At 40.8% G+C, this 26,953-nt stretch overlaps 1 protein-coding gene across 2 annotated transcripts in view; it reads right to left on the bottom strand.

Moving 5' to 3' along the window:
- znf536 (zinc finger protein 536) overlaps positions 1 to 26,953 on the bottom strand; it is a 207,483-nt gene that overhangs the window by 24,614 nt on the left and 155,916 nt on the right. For both annotated transcript variants that reach the window (XM_008279351.1, XM_008279352.1), the window contains exon 7: positions 22,707 to 24,488. In XM_008279351.1, the coding sequence (XP_008277573.1) occupies positions 22,707 to 24,488 (1,782 nt within the window). The remainder of the gene's footprint in view (positions 1 to 22,706; positions 24,489 to 26,953) is intronic.

Here is a 26,953-nt window from a genome sequence, read left to right as displayed (position 1 = left end):
CACACACAGAGACACACACACACACACACACACACATACACTGCCAGATTAGCAGTGTCCACTCTGGTACAAGCTTCCATTACACTATGTACCGTACTAATACATAAGACGTACAGCGATTAGCTTTGGAGACATTCAACCTTCTGAACCTTGGACTTGCAGCTTGGCAGATGCATACATGTCCATGAGGCCTGACACGAAATCCTGCTGATTATTCTGTTGGATGTGATGGGGTGATGAGTGACAAGCCTGCATCGCTGATAGCAGTCTGTCTGAACAGATTCATGCCATGTGTGCTTAGGAAGTTGGGGTATGCTCTATGTGTGTGGGGGTCAATTAAACAAAACTGCTTTGAAGTCAGTCATCTACGCGAGCATAGACTCTCCTTCAAATCACATATTCATCTTTTCCCCATTTAACCCCCTCCCCACTCCCCACACCCCCGCCACCACACGCACACACCTCAACGCACTGTGTGTCAGTAATACTACCAGCTGCTCCACTGCTGCTGCTCTGTGTGTGTGTGTGTGTGTGAGAGAGAGTGTGAGACGGACAGAGAGACAGGTAGAGAGACAGCTAGAAAGAGAGAGGCCTAAGTCTGGTGGACATAAAGGGCTTAATGTGATAGGTAATTATGTAGTCTGATCTCACATACAGGATTAAAGAACTAACTATACCAGCCGTCTGCCAAAGACACACAGAGTGATGTCTATAAATAACTGTCATCTGACACTAAGATAGACAGATGGATGGCTAAATAGATTGATAGATACATGGATAGATACGGGCCTATTAGTCTGTTCTGAGCGCTAATATTTCATGACGTAGTGACAAATAAAAAGCTGTATAAACTGTAACTCACTCACAAACATGTCAGTAATGAAGCAGGTATAAAACAGTATAATGCTTCATTGTATCCCTGCCTTGTTTTAAAAAATATATATATACCTAAAACCTACCTAAAAAGAAGAAAAGATTTCCCAGAAAGGAATGCAATGTAGATTTAATTTAACTGTAACACAGACAAGCATAAAACAGGAAATCCCCACAAAGAGAAACTGAAACCAATAATGTCTGCGTTAAAAAATAATTTCAGGTAATGTTATCAATATTATATTTAATGGTTTTTAAAAAATATATGACGACATGAAATTCCTGCGAATCTGGTGACTGAAAATATTACAAAAAAAGTTCCACTGAAAAGTTTTAAGAGATCTTGATATGTACAGAACTAAAGGAGGACTCTGCTATGTCTTGAATGCACATATTTTAGTCACAATTTAATCATATAAGGATGGACATGGCATTTTTGGCTGTTACACTCCTCCTAATTCTGTGACAATCCAAAAATGAGAAAAGCGTTGGACTGAGAGTGGAGCTGAAGCAGGTCAGACAAACATGTTTGGGCCGTGGACTGGTCACCTTCCACTTCATCATTTATAACAATAAACTGTAATACAATTTAAACAGGTAAGTTTATAGATAAAAGTAAAAATAAAAATAAAAATCGTCCCCGTACAGTTGTCATGAACACAGAAAGTAGAAACCAAAGCTTTTTCTTGTTTCAGAATGAAAACATGTATGCATTACTCTGGGGGTCTATGGGGATTCACTCACTTTGAGAGCAAACCCCAAGAGAACATTCAAGGAACTATAGGTTTTGGCACTTTGCGCTGACTTGATCTTTGCTTGATTGTTGTTCGATCAGCACCAAACTCAGAAACTTTTAGCGAATATAAAAAGCATAATATGTCACTAATGTCGTTTCCTTCTTTGTATATAAAGCATTTGTGAAGAAAGCAGGAACAAAAAGTAAAAAGTGAAGATAATGAACAAATCCAAATGAATTTGATGACTGAAATACCAAGTGCCATTTTTCCTCTTTAGAAGTGGGACCTGCTCAAGTGCTAATAATGTTAAAGTAGAAGAACACTGCTTCACGTTATGAAGTCCAGTAGGTGTCATTTTTTAGTTTTATTTCTTAACTCCCTAATTACACCAGTCCTCATTTGCCTCTTCCACCACCACCCTCCTCCAGCCCTCCCACTTCCTCTTCCTCCCTCCTCCTTTCCTCCTCCTTTCGCAACGCCGGGGCGCCCCTGTCATTTGTGTGACTGTTGATCCTTGCAAAGAGGACAGATCAAATATTTCTCCTCCAGTGTATAAGGCTTTCCGCTGGGGCCTTGCAGATATGATGATTGGGGCTGACGGATGGACGGGGGCCCCGGGTTTTGAAGTCTGAAACAGACAGCGGTGGCTTTGATAGCCCCCGCTCCTCTCGCACTGGATCACCAAAGAGACCAGGCGAAAAAGAGAGGAGTGGAGGAGGAGGGGGGGTTAAGGAGAGGAGGGTGCAAGTGAGAGTGAGTGGGGAACAAAAGCATCTGTAGAGTGGTCAGGACTGGCGGCGGCAGCAACAACTGCCGTCAGAGGCTTTTTGAAGTTTACACACTGCTCTCCCCTCCACTCGTTTCCCTCTCTTTTCCCTTCTTCCACTTCTTCCTTCCCCAAAAGCCTTGTGCTTCCCTTGTCCTTGAATGCCTTGCTCTCTTTCTTACTCCTTGGTGATATCCCACGTCTGTGTGCTAGATATGAGCAAACGGCAGCTCAGTTTGTCTCTTCCGCTTCCATTCCCTGGAGAATCCCAAAACTCTTGCCATTACCCATCACCAGTGTGGTTTGAAGGGTTTCACTTTGTCCACAGCCAGCAAGGAACAATGAAACTTTGCTGGAACTGCCTAAATTACTGGGGATAATCAATCAATCATCTCTGACTTTAAATTCTACCATAGGACTAAAACATATTAAATAGGATGGATTCGTATATTTTTTCTCATATCTCACATGTGCTTTGTTCTATCATTACAGTTTTTCATGACATATTGAAATCAATTATTTTGTCCCTAATGGCATCATTGTTTTAATTAACGCATTTAAAAAAATACAGGGAGACCCCATTAAAAAGCACCCAATTCTAAATATTGCTCCTCCTAAAATAGGATGATGTTTAAAGTCAGAAATACAACACGTAATTTCACAATGAAAATGTTTTAGCACGATCAAAATAAATGTTTATTTTCTATTACAGGAAATGAGAGTAAAATAGCGCATCACACGTGTTCTATATGCAGTCAGAGTGTAATCAGGAAATGGTGTTAGTGGTAGAAAAAAGCACAAATGTAATCAGTTTTAAGGCTGCAGAGGCAGTAAGAGAAAGATCTAAAGAAGTTTGCTCTGTTTCTTAGAGCTCTAACATGTGTTTGACTGGAAAAAAATAATAATAATAAAAATCTGGAATATCTTTCATATAGTTTTGGATGACATCAGTGTTGGTTTATAAGGCAACAATGGCAAACAGATCAGGAAAGGCCAGACTTGGCATTGCTACATTTTTGGAAACATAAATATAACTCAAATAATCTTCTCTTGAAATTCCTGAAAACCACACTCCAAGATGGTTTTTACACTCATGTAGAAAAAAAAGCTGTAATTTGTAATAAAGTATGTATTTTTATTTTACACAATGTTAACGTTCCTACAACATAAATACTTTTTTGTGTGTGTTTTCTTTTTGATTACAATAATTATGGAACAAAAAGTGTTTAGATGAAGAAATCTTATATTTTTCTATTGTGGTTCTATTTTGTTTAGTCTCCAGTGTGTCCTGTTAGTTGTTCTATAGTAAGTGTATAGGCAGGATGAGGGTTAAGTCTACCTTACTCTCTTGTCTGTCAGGAGTAATGTTCATGTCCAGTTACCTATTTTGCAGTTCATGTTGGAGGATCTGTTGGGATGTAGCAGCCGCACAAGCAATCAGGGGCCATAAAGTCACACCAGTGAATCAGCAATGTCAAGTATATATTAATGTACATTATAGTATTGAACTATACTATAGAGTACTAGAATTAGCTGACATTAGGGACAGTAAGTTACTGTGACACCATATTAAAAAGGACTGGTAAGTGCAGTGAGCTCATGAATGTAGCTTTAGATTTCCAGTAAATAAAACTTAAAGCTTTAAGTTTTGCCCTAAAGTAACTTAAGAGGCATAAGACGGAAAAGACGATTCTAAAACGGGGACACAGCGGTTTGGGAAACAGTTTAAACCCATTTTTTAAAGCAGCAGAAAGCTAGCTTGTGTTTTTTTTTATATGCATCTCCTCTATACATTACAGTGTGTACAGTGATAGTAGTTGATACCCGACAGATGGCTTTTGTCAGGCCTGGAGAGCAAGAGTTAACCCAATCCCCCACTCACCCTCCCTTCATCCCTCTCTTCTTTTTAAATGTCTCCCATATAAACAGATTTTGTTGCTGCTTAAAGTGGGCTCAAAATTAAAGCGTATCGTTTTACACACATATTGCATGCATATTACGGAGCCCCAGCTGGTGGCAGGCTGCTCTTAAGAGCCATATGATTAAGTTAGAGGTTGGGGTATCCGATAAGATTTGAGCTCTCTGCCTCACTCTCTATCTCGCTGCCTATTTTACTGCAAACTTATTAAATGGAGGAAACGACATTATTTTTTTCTGAGTGTATGTGTAATTATTGTCACACACCTGTGACTCCCTGCCATCCACGACAGGGAAGAAGAGAAGGGAAGGAGGGATGATGAGGAGGGGGGGTGGAATGAGGAGAAATGTCGTTGGGAGCAGCGGGAGTCCTCATTTCAGGAAAAAGGGAGGAGGATAAAGAGGAGAGGAAAAACAAGAGAGCTTGTTAATCAGGCGCTTTCTGTCACTGGCTGAACACTGATATCCTAATGATTCATGCCGAGATAGTGACATCACAAGGGAGAATGACGGAGAGACATAGAGTGAGAGAAGGAAAACAAGAGGGAGGTTGCAAATGAAGGAAGGGGAGATGACAGCCCCAAAAAGGACAACTAGTTTTGCACAGACAAGATGACAGAAAGCAAGAAATATCAAAAAAAAAAAAAAAGAAGACATAAACTGGGAAATGTCCCTCCGAATCTGTCGTCGCATTCCTCACAAACAGGCGCTTGTTTAATTTGAACAGAATGTTTCTCAAGGAACGGCGTTGTGAAAGTTTTCCAGCCAAGTTTCAATCTGTAATTTTTTTCCCTCTCTCTCTCTCTCTCTCTCTCTCTCTCTCATTTGCCATTTCCCTCAGCAGACCACCCCGTTGACGGCAACATGTGATATGATCCTCAGAAGACAAAGGAAATTACCTATTAAGAGGGAGAGATGATCTTCCTTTAGCCATGCTCCAAGAAAGTGACTCACGATGTTGTAATTGTTTACCTTTGACTCGGCCCATAAGTCTCTCCTCCCATCTCTCTCTGTTCACTTGTAACATAATATTTTGCAGCGCTGCTTTCAGAAGCCCAGCTCTCACTCTCTTTTTTTCTTCTTCTTCTTTCTCTCTCTCTATCTGTTCTAACAGGACAGATGTCATCGCCCCAAACAGTCTGAGTCATTGTACGCCTCCACACCCCTGAGTAACCCAAGGACATCAGGGAAGAGAGGACTGTAATTTTACATTTTAGACATTTAGCTGATGCTCTTAGTCATGGCAACTTGAGGGTTCAGTGTCTTGCTCAAGGACATACGGATGGTACCAGTAATGTAATGAGATAAATCAAAAGGAGGGTTACGTATGTGACCTCCGGTTATTATTAATCATAAGGAAAATACGATAGTAAAAGAAAAAAAAAATTATATTTTCAGATAAAAAGGCCTTAAGACATGCTAACAAACATCAGTATGATATGCTATTGATTTTGGTGGGGAAGATTTATCTCAGTCTAAACAGGTGGCAAATTGTCTCCTGTGAACTCTGTTGCACTGAAGACAGAATTGCTTTCAACTTGTGAACCTGTGACCTCGTGTGTTTTTTTGTTTTTTTGGATCTGTCAGTATCCTGTGGTATTTAATATCAGCTGCTTGATATTAAAGGTTGTACAACAACTTCAGCAGATATTCAGGAACTTGTTTTTCTTCAGTGTTTCCAGTCAGCTGGGGTAGTTCGGCAGAATTCAAAAGGTTGTTTGTCTGCACCAGTGCAGTTTCCCCCAGACTGAACAGATCTGGATGAAGAAGAAAAAAAAAAAAAAGGCTGGAAATAGCATCGCCAAGCGAGCGGGCTGCGTGTGCTTTTTTTGGGTGTAATGTTTTAATAGAAAGCAGATGGTTACAGATGCAGGGGCCGAGTGCCGGTGATGACATATCTTTAATATTTTAGAGTGGTCTTTGCTGTAAATGTTGCAGCAGCTGTTTCCCAACACAGTAAATTTACAGCGTTTTTTAATCCCTTTTTTTTTTTTTCTTTTGTGTGTTTGTGTTCGTGTCTGACTGACAGCTATTGGATTTACTGTAAATTACAGAAATGAATATGGAAAAGTGATGAAAAGGCAGCCAAAGGGGAGGAGGCTGTGCATGAGTATGTGTGTGTGTGAAAGTGTGTATGCACCCCGACTGTTTGTCGCTGAATCAATTCCTCCTCATTTTGAACCCTGCTGATTATTCTCTTATTTTAGTTTGTTAGAGGCGGCTCACACACTGTTGCCCTGCAAGTATAAGAAGTGATATTCAAATGTAAAGTGATATTAAAATAATGAGATGGAGGGCGAGGAAAAGCAAGAGAAAAGTTGATGGAAGCGGAAGGGAGGTAGCAAAGCATAAATATATATTTGTTTTGTATTTGTATTGAGGCTGTTAGTTTAGCTTTAATGTCAGTGGCGGGGATGGAAGGTTTGCGCGGATGCTTTTGAGCCGAGGTGATTGTCATCAATTCGCGTCTTGGCATTTAAACCACCCTCTTCAAATATGAGTATTTGAAATGCAAATACAGCTGCATATGCCCAGACAAATTAAAAGACACACAGAGGAGTTTAAAAAAAAAGAACACTTCTGAAGACATAACTTTTTACTTTTTCTTTTTATCATCAGAGTTTGTATTGTCAGACACTCCTGGCTTTTTCTCTATCCAGAAAGAGTGCCGTAGTGAACAGATATTGGCCATAAAACGCCATACGAACTGATTGTATATTTATTTGTAGTTTTGTTCACCCGGCAGAGAGAAAGAGAAAAGACAGAGAAGTGCTGTTTTTATCTTGCCCTTGACTTCACTGTTTGCGCCTCGTGGGATGTGTTCGATTAAGTGCTTTTTTTTTTTTTTTTTTTTTTTTTCCACAAGACACAGTGAGAAAATATGATTCACATTTTTCCCCCTCTCTCCATCTCTCTGACGCTACAGTTATTTAAACATCAATAGCCATGCGTCTTCTTTAGCACACACTCTTTCTCATATTGATATTTGTATATGATCATTACTTTTGGCCCTGCATGCTTTGTTATACTGTGTCAGCTTCAATAGGAGTAAGATCCAATACTGCAACCTCTGCATTCCCCAAAAAACCGATAGACCAGACTTCATTGTATAAGGGAATCTACTGTAGGACCACACTAGATAGATTCAATATTACTAAGTAACTCAAAAACACCCACCCCCCCAAAAAAAAAAAAAATTGGTCTGAAATTGCCTGGAATTTTGGGAGCTTTCTGCGTTTTCTTTGTAGAAGTTTAATATTTAATGGAAATAAGTAGAGAACGCTCTTCCAAAAAAGCTCTGCAGTGTGTTAAAGTTAACAGCCTGGAAGAAAAGATGTGTTCTTCTAAAACCTCAGGTAAGCTGACAGCACTCTTCCACAAAGAGGAAAAACAGCAACGAGTAAAAAAGAACGTATAAAAAATAAAAACCGAGTTGTCTGCTGCCTCACTTGTGATAAAGTTGCTGAATATTTGTTTCCTTAATTAACAAGCTGAGCTTTGTTTTTTTTGTCAGATGATGATGAGGAGGAAGAGGAGGTGGAGGAAGGGTGGGCGGGGGGTATCAGTGATGGACGGATGGTGTTGATCACAGGATGGATGCGTTAGCGAAGGGGGGACGAGAAGACCGAGGTTTTTTATTTTGTGCTTAAACTGATTGCCTGAAGTTTCAGAAGAACATGTCTTTCTTCCAGGCTGGTGACACGAACACGTTAAAAAAAATTGCTTTAGAAATGACAAAATGATACCGCTTCATACCAATAATCCATTTTTTTTTTTACAAAAGATAAAGGGATGGAGGAAAGTTTATCAGAGGACCAATGAGTGAGGAGAATCAGGGAAAAGTGTGTGTGTTTGTGTGCGTATATGTGAGGAAGAGGACGATGGATATGATGGGAGGTGGTGGGGGCTGACTACCTGCAGAGAGCCAGCGTCCAAATGAGAACATAATAACAACATCAGAGAGCGAGAAGAAGGATTGTCTGCAATATGACAACAGTATTAGAGAGAAGTCAGATAATTAAGAAATGCACTTAGTGTTTTGTCAAAAGTGGCCGTCACTGCTGGAGACGGAATTTAGCTCTGTATGTGTACGCGTGTTTTTTTTTTCCGTTGTTTTTTTTCCCCCTCGTGCTTCATACTGCGGATAATGAGCTTGTAAAAAAAAAAAAAAAAAAGATGAAGGGAAAAAGAAGAAGAAAAAGAAAATATCAACAACAACAACAACAAAAAATCTATCAAATAATTTAAATGAAAAGTTGTATTTTGTCCATACAAAGACTCTTGAGTTCTTTTGGGCATTTCTGATGTAGCTGTCCAGTCAGGGAAAATGAGGCACATTTTGGATCACAAGCAAACAAGAGGGGTGGCAGAGGATGGGAGGTATTGATGGATGGATAGGGGGGAGGGGGGGGGGTTGGGGGGGTGGGCCACAGAAATAAACCCAACTCCCATCTGATGAGCAGCTTGTCCATAATACTGAATCCCCATCTCTTGCCAAGTCTGCTTCCTGATACAGAAACACGATAAGTGCAGATTTTTTGAAAAGATTGCCTTCTTGTTCATTTGCCCCCCCATACCCCAATCCAACCACTTCCACCCCTCCGCTCCTCATTTGCTTTTGGCCTGGAAGCACTTGGTGCCATAGATAATCAGGTGGAATTTTTTTTTCTGTTTCTTTCTTTTTTTTATTTTTTGCTCTGCACCCCCCATGACTCGATGATAAAATTAAAGAAGTGCAGAAGAATAAAGAAGACAGAATAGATGTGTGCATTCATCTCTTTTGCAGCCAACAACTACAGGACAGATGATGTGGCCATCTTGAGATCGTTTGTCATCTGTCGGGCAGAGTTGACCTTGCAACGAATGCCGACCGTTGGAAAAAAAAAAAAAAAAAGGAAGATACAGAACGATAGAGGGAGACAGAAAGAGAGAGGGCTGTTGTTTTTGGTAATAAAGACAACATTTATGCCTTCCCTTCGCACTGCCAGTTAAAAGAGACACAAACATGGAAATCCATTATGGAACGCTTCTTAAAAGTGTGACCAATCCTTGTTCAGTCAATTAGAGTCTGGAGACTGAGAATATGATGTTTGTCTGTTTAGCCCCCGATGCATACAGATCAGCCTGGATTTGATAATGGAAAGGGAGACTTTTTTTTTTTTCAACAAAGATAGAGAGAGAGGGAGAAAGAGAAAACAGCGAGAGAGATGGAGGGATGGAGGGGCAGCGCAGCCAAGCTCTGCTTATCTCTTTTCTTCTCCTCTGCTTTCCTGCTTTTTTCCTCTCCCATATACAAAAGCATTAATGTGCGCAGCAATGTGCTTTGCCATTGTTCTGTGTTTAAATGCTTAAAAAGGGACGTTGTTTGTGTAACTGGCAGAGTTAGCGGTGTGCGGCCGTGTCCAAAAGCCTGTACTTAAAGTTGCTCAGCGAAAAAATAGGCCACATAAAAGGGAGTGATAGAGAAGCAGTTAATAAGAGTGGTTACCCCAGAATGAGCGGGGATGAGGTTTCACATTGAAAAAGATTTATCTTAAAGTATGGTGCTAATCCCTTTAGTTTTAATCCTCCCCCCCTCCCCCCGCCTCCCCCTCCCACCCCCTGGACCATCCACTTACGGCAACCTTTTCATTCCTAGCAAGGCATAATAAAAAACTATAAACCATAAAGTACTTACAATTTCTGGAAACTGGCAAATGCATGGCGCCCTGATTTTACAAGGATTCCTGGCTAGTGAATCACAGAGCTCGAAGGACTCATCTTTCTCACAACGGATTATTAAAAGAAAGACAAAGTTGTTGGGTACAATGGAGGGCAACAAGGACACAGGAAAAAGAGAAGATATGCTATGACCTATTTGATGATTATCGCGATGGCAGCGGTTGTGGTGATAGGTGGCGGAGGGGTGTTGTCATGCTCTCTGTCACACTCGGCTGTGTCATACAAGCTGGATGGATGCCTCTGTCCACTGCAAGCTGCTTGAATGAGGAAGCATATGGGTGTATGAGAACCTCAGCCCACTTCATGAATATTTGATTCATATTTCCTGTGTGTATGTGTGTGAGAGAGAGGGAGGGAGGGAGAAAGCGAAGGAAAGAAAGGGAGGAAAGATATTTTTTTTTCTCTCTCTCTCTTTCACTCGTCATTGCAAAAACTCACAAGGCTTACTTTGTGGCATTCTAATCATAATTGCCAATCCTGAATACAAATCTCTCAGCGCTAAACACATTGAGTGAAAATGAAATGACAAAATGAAGCTCATATAACGGTGTAATCAAAGATACATTCAGGGGGAAAAAGATGAAGAAAAAAAAAAAAAAAAAAAAGCTGAATGTTCTTCCGTAACCAGTAAGAGATGAGGATCAGGGGCCAGTTATTAGCTCGGCCAGGAACAAAGAGCCCCAGTGTTGGAGGGCAGCTTAACGCTGAGCCAGTTACTGTACCTTTCAAAACTAATATGTAACCATATCTGTTTTAAAAGGACAATTCATATTACTGTGAATGCATGAGAAAAGTTGTTCCCATCTCCGCAACCCAGGAAACTCGAATCCCACTCGTAATAAGCGAGCCCACCAGACACACACACACACACACATATTCACTCACACACACTCAATTTCAGGCCTGGCCTTTTGTGGAAAGTATCCCATTTAAAAAGATGGGGACAATAAATTTTTGTTATGATGTAAAACATCTTTAGCTTTTTTGACAGAACAATGGTGCTTATTGTGCTTTATTGTTACTGTGGCAACTGCAAAGGTCAGCGTGGGTGTGGCCGGACAGACAAGGACGGCACTGAATGAAAATTGGGTTATATGTGATCAACTAAGTTATTAATCAGATTAAAATGGATTCCCTCTGCCTGCTGTTTAACTAGGCAGGAGGGGGAAAAAAAAAAGGGAAAGACATAAAGATAGAGAGAAGAGGGAAAGAGAGGCAGAACAAATAGGCCAGTGTTTACTAATGCAAGAGCAAAGGAAGTCATTGTTTTAGAAGCTGAAGTCATTGTCGCAGATGAGTTTCTATAAGGACCGGCTCTGTGAAACATCCCTCTGCATGCAACCAGTCTGTCTAAAAGTATGTGCCCTTGCCATGGATGCCCCCTAGCTTCATCCAGGTAACCTCTCTAATCCTGATTAAATCACTGTAATTAGAATAAGCAGTGTTCCTCCACCCCCATATTTCCCTAATAAAACAATGCAGCAGTTTAAATCCGGTCGCTGGGATTTGCAACGCAACAATGCAGTTTATATCCATCTCTGCTGAGGAATTAAGTGTATTTTCTAACTGCTAATGTTATAATGTTGCTGGCTTATTTGTCTCGATGCTCGCTATTCTTATTCTATTCCCCCCGCGGTTTGTGCTCTGTCTCTCTCACAACTTTGTTTATTTGAGTCTTATTTATTTGTTTCTTGGCGCTTTTTGATGTTTAAATCAAACATGTTTTTAGCGAGTGGTTGGGATCATTCTTCACTACGGGAAATAATGCAAGTTATTTGTCCTTAATTGCCACAGAGCTTTTCAAACACGGCAGCTTGCTGCCTATGTGTCTATACCTGTGTATATTTTTTGTTTTTATTAGTATCACTGCATGCCTCCATTGATGTGGAATAACAGAGGAAATAAAAGTTGACATAGTTTCTTCTTTTTTTTTTTTTTTTTTTACCCCCACAACCCCCTGTTTTCCTCTCCCTCTGCCTTGCTCTCTGTTGTTTTTTATATATCTGTGTTTTTCCTTGAAGTTGCTGCAGCATTGTCTCATTATGTGTCGACTAGCTGTGTAAGTGTAGTTATTATGCCTGTGTCTTTGCCTGGCGGTACTGTTCTCTCTCTCTCTCTCTCTGTCTGCTGTCTCTCCCTGTCTCTCCCTCGGAGGATGAGGAGCTTTATGAGTACAACTCCTCTGAGGCGTCCTCTTCACATCTCCAGGGCGCCTGGGGAAGGGAACGTTGCATTCTTAAGAGGAGCAACTCAAACCGAACAAAGTCTACAGGAGTCAGGGAAGAAAAGAAACAAACAGCAAACTAACGAGATGGGAAGCAGAGATCATGTCAAATATATCGGGTTGGAAGGCCAATTTATAACCCATTGTTTCATGTTTTGCAATATCGAATACAATGCACACTAACGTAGCTATGAGTGCACAGGGGGAAAGGGTATACAGACTCGCATATATACATAAAATCACTTGATTTGCACGTGAACACACACACACACACGCAAACACATACACATATATGTAGTCTATGAATGTGATCTTAAGCTCCCTGCAACCTCCCAGCTCCCACGCTGTCTTCTCTCCTGGTTCCCCATCCTGTTTCTAAAATAATGAATAGAATAATTGTCATGTAACTTTGCAATCATCCAGCATTCGTCTCCATTTCCTTATCAAGTGCAACTCGATACTGCCTTTCATTCACTGAACTGTACTTCCACGAAACGTGATGTGGCCAATATTATTGGTGGTATTAGTGTAGATGGCTGAGAGAAAGGCGCATGGGAAGAATATGAAGCCTTTTCAGAAAGGACCTTTCAGCAGGCTCAGCCGTTTATATATGGGGAATTAGTGAGGGGAAAATATTTTTAGAGCTATCACATCTGTTGAGGAGAAAAGAGAAGGAGAGAGTGAGCAACAGGTACCATCCTTAGGGCTTGACAGCAGCTATTACACTTAATTGCTCTCTGAAAACAACACTATTTGCACTTTTGGGTGACAAGGTGATAATGCACCTCTGCACAAGTCAAACTGGTAATATTGTTGCACATGGGAAAAAGCACCTCGCCTTCACCAGCCGTCAAAGCTGTCATCTCGGCATGGCGGAGGCACACAATGAGAGCCTGGGGAAGTGTATCACCAACAGTCGTCTTCTTCTTCTCAGTAAAAGACAGACAGACAGGCCTCCAGATGGCTTAATCACTGGAGGAGCCCGTGCCCTCCAGCAACAAGGAGAGAAAGAAAGAGAGTAAGAGATAAAGAAAAGGAAGGATCCTGGAGTGTGGGAAAGTGAAATGCAGAGATCTAAGAAAGAAGAAGGAGAGCTAGTGAACTCGCTTTGGACCGAACTGAGAAGAATCAGTGGCTGCCATGTACAGTCACTCAGATATTGGTCAAACTCTGGTTAAAGTTCTAATCGGGTTAAGCTGTTTACAAGAAGGCTCAAATTGAATTTGCCATGAATAAACGATTCAACCCGACAGTCTGGTCTGGTGGCACAACCAGGATTTTGACTGTGAGCTTTGAGACTGACATTGTCTGACCCAAAACCATGTTAGTTATCTGATCATCAAGAAAATGTCATCGTTAATATTATTATTGGACACAATTTCCACCAGCAGTAATAGCATTTCTATAAATGTAACTGCCAAGATTCGGGAATTCTGCATTATTGTTTTAAGTGTGTGAGCATTAAACTCATGGCTATAGGCAAGTTTGAATGCATGACTATGTAATGTTTTAAAGTCAAAAATAACAGAATTTTAAAATGGTAAACTTAGCAAGCAACTAAACTTACTAAGTCAGTTTCCATATTTGAGGACTTTTCTTTACTTGTGTTATAGTTTAACTTATAAGTTTTTGTTTTGTATCAGCTTTTGTAAAACTAACTTTTTTCAGCTTGTGCTGATATTCATTTTACGGTTGTTTTAGGCTAAAAAATAATTTATTATTTTTATATTTTTTTATCCAAACCTCCTCCCAATTCAAAAGACAATTAGTTGAATAATTTCAGGAAAAGCCAGGAACTGAGAAATACATTTGTTCTATTTTGACAGAGTTACATGGAGTTGAAAACAACATGGGGTAAAATTGACCTCTTGGTGGTTTTAGCATTACACCAAAGTTGACATCGGAGTTTTAAATTTCTTTCCAGCATTCTTATTCAGAACTGATAATGTAATGAGTACCTTACTGATCATTATAAATTCCTCTGGTAACTATGCAAAGACTAGTATGGGGCCTAGTAGCAACATACCTCCTGTCCAGCTAATCATCTCCTTCCCAGTTGGCTAGGTTTAGCAGGCCAAAACTGCTAACCTCCTGGTTGGTCCAACTTTAGAAATGACTATGCTGGGTGCTATGGTTTTGTTTCAGGGGTCCACACATTTCTACCCTTATTGTCTTAAAATCTACTGTTCAAGATCATATTATGCTTGCGCCAGAAGACAGATCAGTTTTACAGACTTGCCCACTTTCTCTGTTGTCTGTACAACAGTGAACTGTGCAAGGTAATGATGCACTAGGGGGTGTTTTGAATATATAACCTGGGACATAGTCTTAAAATCAGGCCTCGCTCTAAGGCCTCTTACAGGCAGACTATACAGGTTAGCACTGTCTCGTCTAACATATTATTTAGTGCAGATCAGTGCAATCATTCTTATGAAAACAATTAGTTTCTACCCACAACCGTGGGGAGAAGCTTGGATCACAAAAGTTTAGCAACTTTACTAGCCAGGAGGTGCTTGTAGGTGTTGGAGGCAGTAAAGAAGTCCATAATTTCTTCAGCCTAGATCATTATCCAATTCTGTGGATCAGTGACTTCGTCACCCTAAAAACACAGACCCACAAACCCACTGGTTCCCCCCCAGGACTGTGTCTACTTGCCTATGCAGTTAATTTTGTTCACAACTGACTCAGCAGCCATCATCCTAATGCCGACTTGTTGACATTTTTGGACAATACTGTACTTCCTCTGTTCTGAGGCCCTGTCCAAGAACATGTTCCCACCCTCAGGGAGTTTGTTGAATGTTGTAAATGCTCTTGTCTAGAGCTGTCTGCAGCTCTCACCAAGGAAATGAATGTGGACTTCACCAAGAAGGGAGTGGGAATGACTGTGACCACAGTGCATGGCAATCCAGAGAAACCCCTGTTCCCAAGTCAGTACACACCCATGTTGCTACTAAGCTGTCCTGTGAAGAGTTGGCTAACATCTTGCCTGTATCGGAATTGCAAGACGTTTATCTTAATATGTTCCTGAGTTATTTATTGCTGCAGAGTCAGTTGTCACCTAGCCTGTTCCTGAGTCGGACGAAGCTTCCCTTGGCCTGGAGCTGACTGAGATCCCTAATTCAAGTCAACTGATATCCAGCCTTTTCTTGATTCATGCCCCTAGCTGGTCCCTTAGTCAGCCCTCCCAGCTGATCTCTTGCAGGTCTATTTATCCTGCCTGCAGTTGTCACACAGGTGGCCAAGTGCTCTGGTTTCTAGGCCTCAACCTGTCAAGCATCTTACCCTGAATCCCAGCTTTCCCTTTCTCCACACTTGCTTCCCCCTCTGATGAGTTTGATCTCTGGTTCATTTGCTCGCCATTCCTTGAGCCATCCACAGAAGGTTTCCAGCTTATCTGCTCTTTAGCTGTCAGACTGCCCACCCCAGGTCTTTCACTCATCTGCTCTTAGTTACCTGGACAATTGACCCTCTTCCGAACATCATCCACTCGCTTGGTTTTGGCTTTAGTGACTATTATGGATGGACATCTTAGAGCCATAGCTTGGGGCTTGTTTAAATTTGAAGTCTCTTATCTTGTGTGTCCAAGTTTGTTTTTCTTTCTCACTTTGTTCTCTTTCCTGACAGTATTCTGAATCATCTGCATCCTATTGTCCAATCAGTCCCTTCGGTATGTCTGCTGCTGGTATGCCACCATTTATTTGCCGGATTGTCCTCGTACTACTCAGTAATCAAGTGTTCCAGCCTCTCCTGTTTATTTTCCTTGCGGTTTCCTGTTTATAGTTTGTTTTCCTTGTCTATGACATTTCCCTGTTCCTGGTTGTTTGCTCTTATCTGGCACACACTTAGCAAGCTTTAGATAACTGAAGTTACCAAGTCAGTTTCCTTATTAAATGATGTTTCTCTACTTATGCTGCTGGTAAACATATATGTTTCATCTGTACTGTTGGATTTTTGCCTGTAACAGGATTTTGCCTTTTTGCTTGCACCTTGCTTGTGTTCCTTTGTAACATATCTTTCTGCATTTTGTTTCTCAATCTGTGTCTTGCCTTGTTTTTAAACTAATAACTGCTTCCTGGTTCCTGGCCACAGCTTGCTTCCTGTGTTTGTTTGCCAGACAGGTTCTTGTAACCTTGTACCACCTTTCGTAAGAAGAACTTATCTTTTTTTTTTTTTTTACCCGTCTCCTGTTGTTTTACCAAAACCACGACACCCAACTGATTTCAATACATCAAAGCATTTTGTGTTAGTGTTTGTGTGTGAATGCATGTTGGTTAATCACAAACAGCATCCAAAATCATGGTAACTGTACAAATAACTACAGTATTTTTTTTGCACTATCTAAGTTTTATGTTTGTGTTAAAACGGTTGTTACAGGAGCCAAGTGAAATCAACAGTCAGTGTCACCAACACTGTTGGCAACTTAGAGTGATCTATGGGATTCTTTTTGTGTGTGTATATTGTACCTACAAAACTCAAGCAGAGATCTAACCACCAAGCTGCACGATAAACATCCAAAATCTGACTCTGACACCCAGTCCAGTTTGTGTGTGTGTGTGTGTGTGTGTGTGTGTGTGTGTGTGTGTGTTTGACCTGCTTCTCCAGTTTCTGCTCAAACTACTAGACAAGGACTTATTGGGTGTCTGCACCTTTCTTTAAAAAAAAAAAAAAAAAACAAATTCCTTACATTTGTTTTATGTTTAATTTTCAACTTTTAAAAAGTTAATTTGTGTGGTATCCCCAATGTCTGAAAAAGTCAGTGCTGATAATTAAGGGTTAAGGGAACATCATCAACTTCAAAAAACTAAATGTTGAAGTGGTTTGTAAAACTGGTTTTATTTTTATTTTTATTTTTTGTAGTTTAACTCCATGATAAATAAGAAGTTACTTTTACCCAAATAAATCTGAAAAGAGAGAAAATGTCGGAATAAACTGAGCTTATACAAGGATTGGTAGAGCAACGCAAATCAGCCAATAGACCATGGCTACACTGGCAGAAAACTGACTCTTGTGTTTGTACTGTGAGCAAACCAGTTACGATTATAACCTATTACATATTGTATGTTGATTCACAGTATTGTCTTTGCGCAAATCAATATGCGGTGTATATCACCAGTAAGTGGACCAATCTCAGGTGCGATCTGCGGTGCTGCAACATGTAGTTACATTTCTGGAGAGGAGCTTATCAGGCTACACCATATCTACACTGTACTTGCAGTTTTATAAATACAGGCCAAGGTGTGTAATTGGGTGATTTTTCCATTTTTTTGTGTGTACACATAAACAGACATTTTTGTTACTGTATCTGTGTTATACAGACACCAGTTTATGTGGGTCTACATGTACTGTGTGTGTGTCTGTGCTTGTGTGTGTGGGTGTGTGTGAAGTATTTGTTATTGCCTACCTTTCTTCCACTTAAACCAGAGAAAATGAAAACTACACCAGTATTGCCAAGTGTGATCCACTACATCTGCGCTTCACAGCGAGTCCACCAATCCCGCCATATGTTTTTAATTACCATCAGTGCATTACAGAACCTGTTACATACACACACACAAACACAGCCGTATCCACACACACAGACACACGTATTAGCCTTTTTGTTATGATGGCCTACACTTTCCTCGATGTGCATGTGTTCGAATGTTTGCTTTCCCCTCCATGAAATGTACGGTTCATATGTCTCCTGCATAGTGTTCCAATGTGACCTCAACACTTGTAGGTTCAAATCCAACCAGCGTTGCATTAAAGATGTAGAAAGCTGTCACCTGATGCACCACACACAAACACACTTACAGTCACACACACAAATACGCACAACGGTAGATAAAAGGTGACTAATGTCATGACAAGGCTGCATAGAGAGAAACTAAAATAAAATATATACTTGCTAATTTCTATATACAGATTTTTACACTTTTGGCACAAGCCTCAACATTAAATCTAAAATGTTTGCTTTGTGTCTGCAAAATGGGGGGAAAGGCTATTATGTGATTCATTATTGCTAATGATATCTACATGTCAATCATCCCTTCAGTGTGTCTCAGTCTCAACATCATAGTTTTGCAGCTTTTGTTAAGAGATTTTCCCTTTTACTTGACTCTGGGTGCAAAAAAAACAACACAAATGCTAACATTGCTCTGTACCATTTTAAGTTTTTCTATATTTTCTTGAACGCCTCACAAAAAAGAAATGTAAACTATTAGCTTTCCGTCATTAACCTTTTCAGTTCAAAATCAGGAACTCCATGATTTGGATCAAGCAGTGAAAAGTCAGGTCTAAAAATGAGTACGTTCCAGCTGATAATTCAGTGTGCAAGAACAACAAATATGAAACAGTAATCGGCATTTCGGATCTCCTGCTGCTGATCTTATTGTCAGGTTGTAGCTACAGGTTGTAATAATGAACGAGGCTAACTTAGTTAATGTTAATATTGATGAGTTTGGTAGCTACCACTCAACGTAGTATTTCTGAAGTGGTTACAGATCAAGTCTTTGCTGCAGGTATTCATGAGGTAAATAAATGATGAAAGATAAATTTGAAAGCTGAGTATTTGATAAGTTTATGATTTAGTGAGGGAAATGGTTGTGTTGTAATTCTACTCACATTCTCTCTTTAAAGAGCTTGTAACTAAACTGTATTCCTTTTCACCGAAGCCAGTGTTTATGGAAAGCATGGTATTTATGATGGATTTCTCCCTGTAGAGTTGTGAGCTGTTGTTGCAAAGAGTCACAACAGAAGTAAGAGGTGGAGTAGATAGGAGCAAGATAAAGTATGCTATTTTCAGCTTAAATTATCTCAGTTCTTACTTGGAAGGCTTCAGTTGAAGACGGCATAGTGTATGTTTTTGACTAAATTTCAGGGTCCACTTACTACTACTACTGATAATAATAATAATAACAGCCTCTTTAGTGTCATCTAATGTGTGTGTAGGAGGTGACTCTCTCAGAGAGTTTCTATCAGCAACAAACACAAACAAGCCACAACACTTATGAAGAGAACTATAGAGCACAATGTGAGAGTACTTGTAAATTGGGAGTGATGGGTGTAAGTGAGAATATACGGCATTTTCCTCTCTTCTTTTTCCACTAACTCACTGTTTTTGTAGCCTACTTCTCGACTTGTAAGAGGTGCTCAGCTATGAGCTCTGCCATTTTCTTCTCTGACATCCTCCAAACGTTCATCCAAGTCCTACACTTATATCAACACTTCCTCTCCAGCTTGTCAGTCTCAACCTTCTAAAGTCCTAGTCCACATTTAATATATTAAATGAACAAGGGGGTTGAGGTAATGTAAGTAATACGATGTGAGGAGCAATGTTCGCAAGCAGTCATGGCATGTACAGCACTGTTTGAATAATGTAATACTTCATGTTTGATAATGCATGGCTATAGATAGGTCTCCACTGCAGCCAAGTATTGATTGTGTTAAGCACATCTACAGTACAGCAAATGGTGTGGGTTCATATCAATCTTTACACAGCGTACTGTACCTCAGTAACCAGATACCTTGTCTGATTACAGAGACCTCAGGGCCACTGCTGCTGTTAATGACATTTATTGATAAATCCAATTCCTGGGCCAGTTTAGGGAGGTGTGGTTTAATACTACAGACATGTGAATATGTGTGTGTAGATCCTTATATGTGTGTATCTGTTATGTGTCAGAGTGCTAGTAGATTCATGTGCATTGTACCCCTTTTCCCCTCCTCCGGGCATACTAATGAAGAGATGGCCACTCCAGACGTGCAACGCATGCCCTACAACAGCTCCCGCAGATCCAGGGGAGAATTTCGATATTAATGATTTATGCTGTATTTGCATACAAACCTAATGCAAACCCACTCCAGATAATCACATTTTGCCAGGTCTGAATTGAGTTTTACAGACGTCTTTGCTACCCCCACCTTCTCCACCCGCCAAATAACGGTGGAATGTGTGGCTCTTGCTCTTCAAGCTGCCGGTGACCCCCCGCACGAGGGGTTTACAAGTGGACACGTAAAGAAGGACTGTAATAGTGCATTTTACTATGAAACAAGTACGTCTATTATTTCTGATCTATTCCCGCATCTGTAGTGCGTGAAGCTGAAGCAGCACGAACAGTCATAATAGTGGTATGGAAGTCAGGGGAGTATCAACAACAGTGTTAAAAATGTACCGTAGAACTGAACATTGCTACAGTTTTAAAATACTAATGTTCTTCTTGTTTGTACTTCTATTTTACCATATTTCACAGACAATAACATTTGGTAGCCTGTCACATATATTTGGTATAGCTAATTTTGCGTATTACATTTTAATTCTTAAAAATCTGTCATCATTTGATTATATATTAGGCCTTCTTATAGAATAAACTACACATCAGAAAGCTCCATCTTGGCCTGCTATGGTCTAAATATGGGACTTATACTTGTAATGGAGTATTTTTGTGTTTTTAGTACAGGATCAGAAAACAACTATTAGCCTTTGAGTGAGTCATGGTTGTAATTTAAGCAACTGGTAACAGTGTATTCAATAGTAACTGTGTAAGTGGTAATAATAGTTGTTGTAACAGTAAGTGTAGTTGTTATGTTTTTATTCATTTTGATGGATGTAATATAAAAAAAACACTATACTTGTTGCAGGGGAAACTATAATAGCAGTAATCATCATATCACAGCATATAATACTAGTAATACATATTGACTCCACTGTGCAGTCAGAATAAACACTAACAAGCACGCTCACATTCGTACTTATATGCAGTCAACAGCTTCAATTTTAATTACTTGCATATCTTTGGACTTTGTGAAAAAAGTCTGAGCCTCCGCAGTGTGTGGTAAGAACGAGACCTCCCACCAATCTAGCATTACCACACAAATACGAAAACGTAAAGCTTTTGACATCAGTAAGAGAAGCCATAAACTCCTCGCTTGTAAAATAGGATACAGCGGTGTGTTACCTGATACATACAGTGTATCAGTGTAACAGGGCACACAGATAGCTGTTGACTGGAATGGGAGTGTAGCTAGGCAGGGAATATCACCTAAAGTAAGGTCACACTTCGCACAACAATCCACTCACTCACATACAAGCACACCAGAACATATCTTGCTTTTACGCATGTTTCCTGCAGCTATTCATATTTTTTCTATGCTATCTTCTGTACCATCCAAGAGACCTGCCAGGAAGTTAGATACATAAGAACATGCTTTTTGTTTTTCTGGTTGATATTTATTTTTTTTTAATTGCAAAGAATGCTACTGACTCTGACTCGAGCATGTAAGAAAGGCCTTTGTTTCACAAAGAAGGCCTTATCTATAAAGGTCAAGCATTCCTAGTTGCAAAAGGAACTGCCCACATTACATAGTTTGGTTTTACAAAGTTTTATACTGAACAATATGTACGGCATTTTTGCATTTTCACACACAAAGGAATATCTGTATTTAATAAAATCAGCATTGTATAGTTAAACTGCCTGATTCCTTGACAATAAGATTTTGTCAGATAAAAATGTCAGATGATACAAAAAACTGCATTGCTTAAATGTATTCAAGATGTGCTCTGCATTTCATAGGTAACATGTTTCAACCTTTTGCTATTCAAACAAAGGAAAATATGTATGATTCTTATCAGTATTATTTTAATTAAAAATGATCAATAGCTAACTAATTCAATTTTCAATCTGAATGATTTGTCACTAATAGACTCTTACTAACACCAGAGCGAAGTCATCTGTCTCTTTTCCACATTTGCTGTCTCTGTAGTGTGTATAAGTCAGTGTTTTGAAGCTCAGCACCAATACTGCCTTTTACTTTCTTCCTATGGAGACACTTAGCAACTAGCAACCACCACTAAAAAGCAAAAGAGCATTGTAAAAAAAAGAGGGAAAAAAAGAGTTCCTTCTTCAGTCTCAAGGAGCGGCTATAACCTTAGCAGAATCATGAAAGTTGACAGTTCATTTTTCACAGGGTCATAGATCGACGAGTCTTATAAAGTAATGGGCTTTTGGGAGCCGACTTTATGAGAGCTAAGATAGTTAAGAGACATGTGGTGGAGATGGCACAGGGAGCTGAGGTCCTGCTCTGACTCATCCAGGGTTATTCCCCCCATGCTGTGGAGCGGGAGGGAGGCACTGCACTCCCAGTAATATAAACGTGTAATAAAGATTAATCTGTTGCTAGTCACCAAGCTGATAGCTTCTAAACTTGCTTGAAATAAGGCTGAAATCACTTCAGAGCCAATCGTGAGACATTTAGTGAGTGTCTGAGACTCCTTTGTGGGTGTCAGGCAAAAATGTATATGTTTTTTGTTTGTGTGTATAGGTGTATGCAGTGGTGGGAAAATTGAATTTAAGTTTCAATTTGTGCTCTTTCTTTTTCAGGGTTTTCTGTTGGTGTAGCTGCCTGTAAATATGTGTGTGTGTGTGTGTGTGTGTGTGTGTGTGTGTGCTTTACAGCAGTTATAGTGCTAGTAGGGGTCAAACACACTCACCAGGTGCATCTGATCTCTTCATGCCCCCTAGAGGTGCGCCTCCTGCTCCACCTCCCAGGCCGTTGAATGCAGGGAGGTTGTCATTGCTGTAGGCTCTGAGGACAGACAGCATGTTCATTTGCTGTTCTGGGTGGGTCTGCTGCTCAGCCTTCAACAGTCCTGGAGGACCTCCGGGAGGCAGGATGCCCAGGCCTTGCTGCCACTGCTTCTCCAGAGTTTGGTTCTGCGGTTGGGGAACCATAGAGAGCGGTGCCATGGTGGAGGAAGACGTCGCCAAGCCAGCTCCACTCCTTGGGGGCAGGCAGGAGTCATCTTGGAGCAGCTTGGGGTGACTCTGGAGGTGGTCTGAAGCTGGACTTCCTCCTTCCTCTCTGTCCATGTCCATTTGCCCATCCTCATGTCTTTCCTCCTCTTCTTCTGCCACTCCTCCCTCATCTTCCTCTTCATCAGAATTATTCTGTTGTTGCTGTCTCTTGGGAGTGGTAGAGGGGGTCTCACTGGAACTGTGCACCCCAGCCTTTATAGCCTCGTCATCTGATCCAACATGGTCATCTTCAGCATCTCCACAGGAGCCCCTCTCACCGATATGGTCATCAGCAGCTGAAGATGCCCCTCCGAAGGCCTGGCTAGGTAGGTCCAGACCTTGCTCTGCTTGGGCTATATACCCTTGAATTCCCTGATTGGCCCTTGGGGATCCATCATACAAGCCACCAAACCTCCTGTAGAAGTCACTCTGGAAGGGGTTATATGGCGGGTCCATGTGGTTGTTCCAGCTTCCTTGGCTTTTATCACCATCTCGGTCCCCATCTTTGTCAAGGGCCACACCAGAGGTCTTGGTGTTGGAGGAGTGAATAGTGGAGGTGGTGGGAGAACCCTCTCGTTGAAGCTCCTTGCCTGTATCAGACCGCTGCAGCTGGGCCTTACCCAAATGATTGGCCTGGAGGTGCAGAGCCATGAGCTCCAATGAGGAAGTAGAGAAGGAGCAGAAGAGGCAGCCATGCCATGCCACATTATCATGAATGGTGACTGAAGAGCCAGGGAGAGATCCGGATGCAGACTCTGGCCGGACTGATACAGACAGATCAAGTGGTTCATACTGGGACCCAGGTTTGCCAGTCCCAGAGTTCTGTTTGGCTTCAGGCTTATCTTCTCTGTCCTGGCCACCTGAGACTGCCCGCTTGGCTTTGGGCTCTCCATTATCATGGTAGCGCTGGGCCTGGAGTTGGGCTGGACTCTGGTTGTCCTTAATATCTTTCTTCAAGGAGCTGAGGACAAAGCTGTCCATAAAAGCCTGGAGAGAACCTTGAAAGTGGACTCCATTTCCCATCATGCTTTGGTAAGCCCTGCTTAGGTCGGAGAAGCTGGCAGCACTATCAGTTGCGGTTGAAACCATGGAGGATGGGCCATCGGCAGACTTCATGTTCTCAGTTGAGGAAGAAGAGTCAAAACGGCGGTCCCCACGATCACGCTCACGATCTCGGTCGTGTGAAGACATCATTCCAGCTGACGCCCACTGATGTGGCAGCAATGGTCCTGCCCTGAAGTCGAGGTTAGGAGGCATGCCCTTGAAAACATTACGGAGGACATCTGGTCGGGCAAAGATGCCACCACCTGTCTTCCCATGATCTTCTTTGTGGTCAGAAGAAGGGGTGTGGCCAGAGGATGGGCCTGACGTAGTGGAGCCATTTTGACGTTCGCGATGGTGGCGCTCCAGGTGGTACTTCAGACTGGCAGACTGGGTGCCAGCATAGTCACAATGAGGGCAACGGTAGGGTTTCTCTCCTAAGAAGCCAAGAAAGAGACAGAGAAACAGAAAGACAAAGACAAAGAAAACAGTGAATAATTAACCTGATTATTACATTGACTGGATATCAAAATCTATTTATTGGAGCAGGGAATGTGGACCCTAGGGTCATGTAACCTCCATGAACAAAGAAAATTAGGTCAAATGAACTCACCAAAAAGACATGCATTTCATTATGTATCAGAAAAAAAGAGGGTCGCAATTGCCTCACTTTTAGTTGGCGTCAAAATGTGACTAATTTTTAATTCCTCAAAATTAAAAGAAGGTTGAGAGAAGAAAGAATGAAAAAAATTAAAATAAAAGAATTAGCAGTTTAGTAAGCAAAATGAGCACAGAATGAAACAAACTACAATACAAAGTGATAATGAATAAGATCGTGCATTCAACCAACAATTCCATGTCTTTTCTCTTCCAGTCATCGGCTCAGCTCCACTTGATGCGTGCATGTGTGTGTATTGGGACGGGAGTGGGGGTGTGGAGTAGGCATCTGAATATGGGTCGATCCAGCTCCGCCAAGTGAGCCATCACTCACATCAACACCATAAAAACATTTCACCATATGGTGCTTTCAGTCCACTACAAGAGATAATATTTTCAACTGACAACAAAACTGTCTCGATGCTATCTGTGTTTGCATGGGGCTGAGGGTGCGGCTGGGACTCGGTGCGTGTTTCTGTGTATCTGTTCAAGAATGTGTGTGTGATTGCAGTGGGGTCATCATGCCTCTGTTCTGGCCTTGTTTGCTGTCAGGCCTGTGCCTTGGCGATGAGAGTGTAATTTCTCGGACATTCCCTATTTGCAGTTTATCTTGAGAAGCATAAATCAGCCACAGCGTAATATCACCCCGACCACTGCCACACTGCAGTGAACTGAGAACAAAATATGGATGATACACTACAACGCAAAAAAATAAGAAACGGAGGAAAGAAAAATGCAGGCGACATATGTGAGCCACATGCTTGTTGCAGTGAAGCCCTATGATAAAGAACAATATGATTCACTACAGGATACACAGATCAAAGTGATTTATATTGTGGTAAAAGAGGGGTGAATCTGTTGTGTAACATTTACATATGTTTATTTATGCTGCACATCCATATTCATGAATATTCTTGATAATGGTATAACACCAGCATTATTCTGCCAGAAGTGGATCTTCCATTGGAGTGATACTTATGTTAAAATAGAACACATCCTGCTAGCAATTATAATAGCCTTGGAGTCTGAGCCAGATTTGGATTCATTAAACAATGAACAGAGAGGGAAAAATGCTAAGCTTGATTTTTTTTTTTTTTAATATACACATATAAAAAGTTCCCAGAGTGGAATTTTCTGATAGAAGGATAACAACGGCTGAGTGAAAAGAGAGGTGGATTTGTGGAAAAAGAAATAAAAGGGGATCAGATGGTTGTAGTGTTTTGTGTGCACATTCTATATATACCGTATATGCCAATAAAATGTTTAGATTATACACATGGAAACCATTTTATAAAGGAAAAAAAGGCATTGTTACGCAAGGCTGGTTTGAATGATTTAAGTCGGGCTGTGTAGTAAATCATGGATATAATTAGCAAATGGCATACTGCTCAAGTAATTTATCATTATTTAGAGGGCACCATTCCAGAAAAAGACTCTGCGATCTGCAGACCTACTGCAGAGTTCTCAAATAAAGGGCCACAAACACCAACTCAATAGAATATTGATACAGCAGAGGAAAGAATAGGAGGCTATACAAAAGAAAATTGAAGGTGGAAATGTTGAAGAGAGTAGAGAGAAAGAATAAGAGAGAAACAAAAAAAGAGAAAGAGAGCATGCAGAGATACAGATAACCCTGCCCATAGACAGAAAGACAGTGATTTGATATCTTTTCTCTTACACCAGAGTGGCTGTGAAGAGTATATTTAAAATAAACCATACGAGATGAGCTTTTAACCCAATAAGTGCTTCTCCTGTGAGCTGCCGAACAGAGGCTCAGTGCTGATTTAATAAGGAAACGTCCCTGATGCAAATGATCATTCTCAATTCCTCTAACTGGAAAAAATGATATTCTAGGAGCCAAATTAGACAGAAATTAGACTGATCAGATATTTTTTTTTTTTCATCCTCTGTCTTTTCTTTCCTTATAAGAGGTTGTTAATGTTCATGTGGGGAAAATAGAGATTAATGTACTATCTACATATCTAAAATAAGAATGAAAAGCTCAGACGACTGGATGTTTGACACTGTCCTTTGATGTTTACGGAGCAAGGCAAACTGAAAATAACTAAAAATGCCCTCCGAGGGTGATCAGTTTACGACAGTTTTCCATTAAAATTAAGCATTTAAATATTTGGAGCAAGTGAGACAGACGACATGCGCATTTCTGCATCTCCTTGTGTTTATGTACGTGTGTGTGCACCATTTGGAATGTGTGTGAACACATGTTTATGCATGCGTGTCAGCC

The sequence above is a fragment of the Stegastes partitus genome, unplaced genomic scaffold, assembly GCF_000690725.1.
Source record: "Stegastes partitus isolate 25-593 unplaced genomic scaffold, Stegastes_partitus-1.0.2 Scaffold156, whole genome shotgun sequence".
Classification (NCBI taxonomy): Eukaryota; Metazoa; Chordata; class Actinopteri; family Pomacentridae; genus Stegastes; species Stegastes partitus.
The sequence above is the reverse complement of the archived record's forward strand: the minus strand, read 5'-3'. Positions and strand labels throughout refer to the sequence as shown.